This window comes from Pundamilia nyererei, unplaced genomic scaffold, assembly GCF_000239375.1.
Source record: "Pundamilia nyererei isolate P.nyererei 1_Seehausen unplaced genomic scaffold, PunNye1.0 scaffold00053, whole genome shotgun sequence".
Lineage (NCBI taxonomy): Eukaryota > Metazoa > Chordata > Actinopteri > Cichliformes > Cichlidae > Pundamilia > Pundamilia nyererei.
This window is the reverse complement of record NW_005187454.1, coordinates 1,781,394-1,783,287: the sequence shown is the minus strand read 5'-3', so window position 1 is coordinate 1,783,287 and position 1,894 is coordinate 1,781,394. Positions and strand designations below refer to the sequence as shown.

Genomic DNA, 1,894 nt, shown 5'->3' with positions numbered 1-1,894 from the left:
AAGAAACACATTTTAAAAACTTGTTTGATTTTATTACAACTATAATTTATTATTACAAAGTAGTCTAACAATTTGGGATTTTTTTGTGAAAATATAGAAAATAAAAAGAAAGGTTGAAAATATGAATTTAAAAAACTTACTAGCTTGTTTGCTGTAATGTAACGTGACAAAGTTGGTGCGTTTCTTGGACAGATTAATAGATATATGAATGTTTAATGTTTGCTTACAAAGCAATAACTATTTATATATTAAAAAAAACAATTTATAAAAACAAATTGGTGAAGTTTGCAGACGAATGTCGACTTTTTGAATTATTTCACTGTCTGCTCGTCTCAGGTTTTGTTCTGTCTGCAGCTTTGCTGAGATTAAGTTTTAGGTGAAAGTATGGCAGTAGGAATCAGAAGGTTTAGGCCTGTAACAGCAACTTTGAGAGCAACTTCAATGAAACAAATAAATGAAAGATAATTAGAGACGGGGGGAGAAACATTTTGTGGATACTTTCCCTCCGGTTTGAATTTAAAGTAAAATCTGATTGCTTGGAGCTGGAAGAGTGCAGCCGTTGACACATGTTTCCAGGCTGCCATGCTGCTTGCGCTAAATAGCCAAAGAGGGCCAAAACATGAGTCTCGCCTACCGTCTCTGACTCTCCCATATCGATGGCTGAGCTGATGGCCGCTGACTCGCTCTTTCCTCTCCGGTCCATTTCTTCCACCACACCGCGAACGTCGCCTCCGGGGAGGCCATGGAAAAGCATCGTAGCCGCCGATGGGAGGATGTTATAACTGTTCTCTTCAGATCTGCAAGCCAAGATGTCCATGAGAGGGGGAACCTTCTGCAATTATGCCACTCAAAATTTTCGATCTTTTAACGTTTCCTTTCTTGCCGTGACAAGCGAGAAATCCAGATCAGGGAGGAAAAAATATGAGGGAAAAACTGGACACGTGTTCTCCACACTACGTCTCATCTGCCAATGGAAACCGTCATCCGAATCTCTCCAGCTCTCGTTATTAATAAGCTATGATTAATTCATTAAAAAGCGCACAGATTTGCCTTCTCTTAGTGGCATCTATTTTATCTCAGGCATGATAATATGTTTCACTGCCAACTGCTCTTTCTAGATTTTCTTTTCCATTTACGGTGACTAAACATACCAACTATAGAAGCTCCCGTTGCATGGATCTCAGCTCTGCTCCTCGCCGGGAGTAATATTTCAGGTTTTCGACAGTCTGCAAAATATTTCCTCTTTTCTTCTGCAGAACAGTTCGTAACTCAGTACAAATGGCAGTGCCAAAATATGAGCAGCAGCTTTCTACTGCATCGCCCAGCCCGAAAAATAATATTTCAAACAGAAAAAAACTAGACCTGGGTATTTGAGAAAGGCTTTTCCTCCTCCTTAACAGTCCAAGTTGAGACTTACGGCAAACTACTTTTGCTTTGCAGAAAGAAAAAATCATAAAAACAAAAACAAGCTTAAAAAACGAAAATAAAATCCTGGGAGAAGAAGCAGTTTTCCTTTACAGTAGTTTGTTTAGAAAATGTTTTGTCTTGTGCCAAGGAGGCTGCATAGATGTGCGTAACAGCAGAAGAGGAGGAGTTGGCTTTACGTTGACTGATGATAGGCGAGTGTTAGCTGGCCCCCAAAACCGCCGTTCCTCCTTCTCAGGTCCGGTTGGACTCTCCGCTCCTTATCAACGGGACCCTGTTGCGTCACGACACACCATTTATGTTCATTGGCTGTTCCGCCGTCACCGAACTGTTTGGCCACTTTTACCGACCGGTCTAAAAACGCAGCAGTTCTCCCTTCGTTACACACGGAACACCGGCCAACCTCACACACACACACAACACACACACCCTCCTCCTTCTGTCTGTCCGGAGCTGCTGCTAGAAAGGT

General features: G+C 41.7%; 1 protein-coding gene across 2 annotated transcripts in view; it reads right to left on the bottom strand.

Annotated features, from left to right (window-relative positions):
- lhx2b (LIM homeobox 2b) overlaps positions 1–1,643 on the bottom strand; it is a 9,901-nt gene extending 8,258 nt beyond the window's left edge. Inside the window, exons 1-2 of one of the 2 annotated variants that reach the window (XM_005733606.1) lie at positions 1,152–1,643; positions 635–797 (exon numbers count right to left, since the gene is read on the bottom strand). In XM_005733606.1, the coding sequence (XP_005733663.1) occupies positions 635–754 (120 nt within the window). In that variant the 5' untranslated portion in view covers positions 755–797; positions 1,152–1,643. Of the gene's footprint in view, positions 1–634 lie in introns of both variants that reach the window. The other variant, XM_005733605.1, reaches the window with a different exon arrangement.
- Between the last annotated feature and the right edge of the window lie 251 nt (positions 1,644–1,894).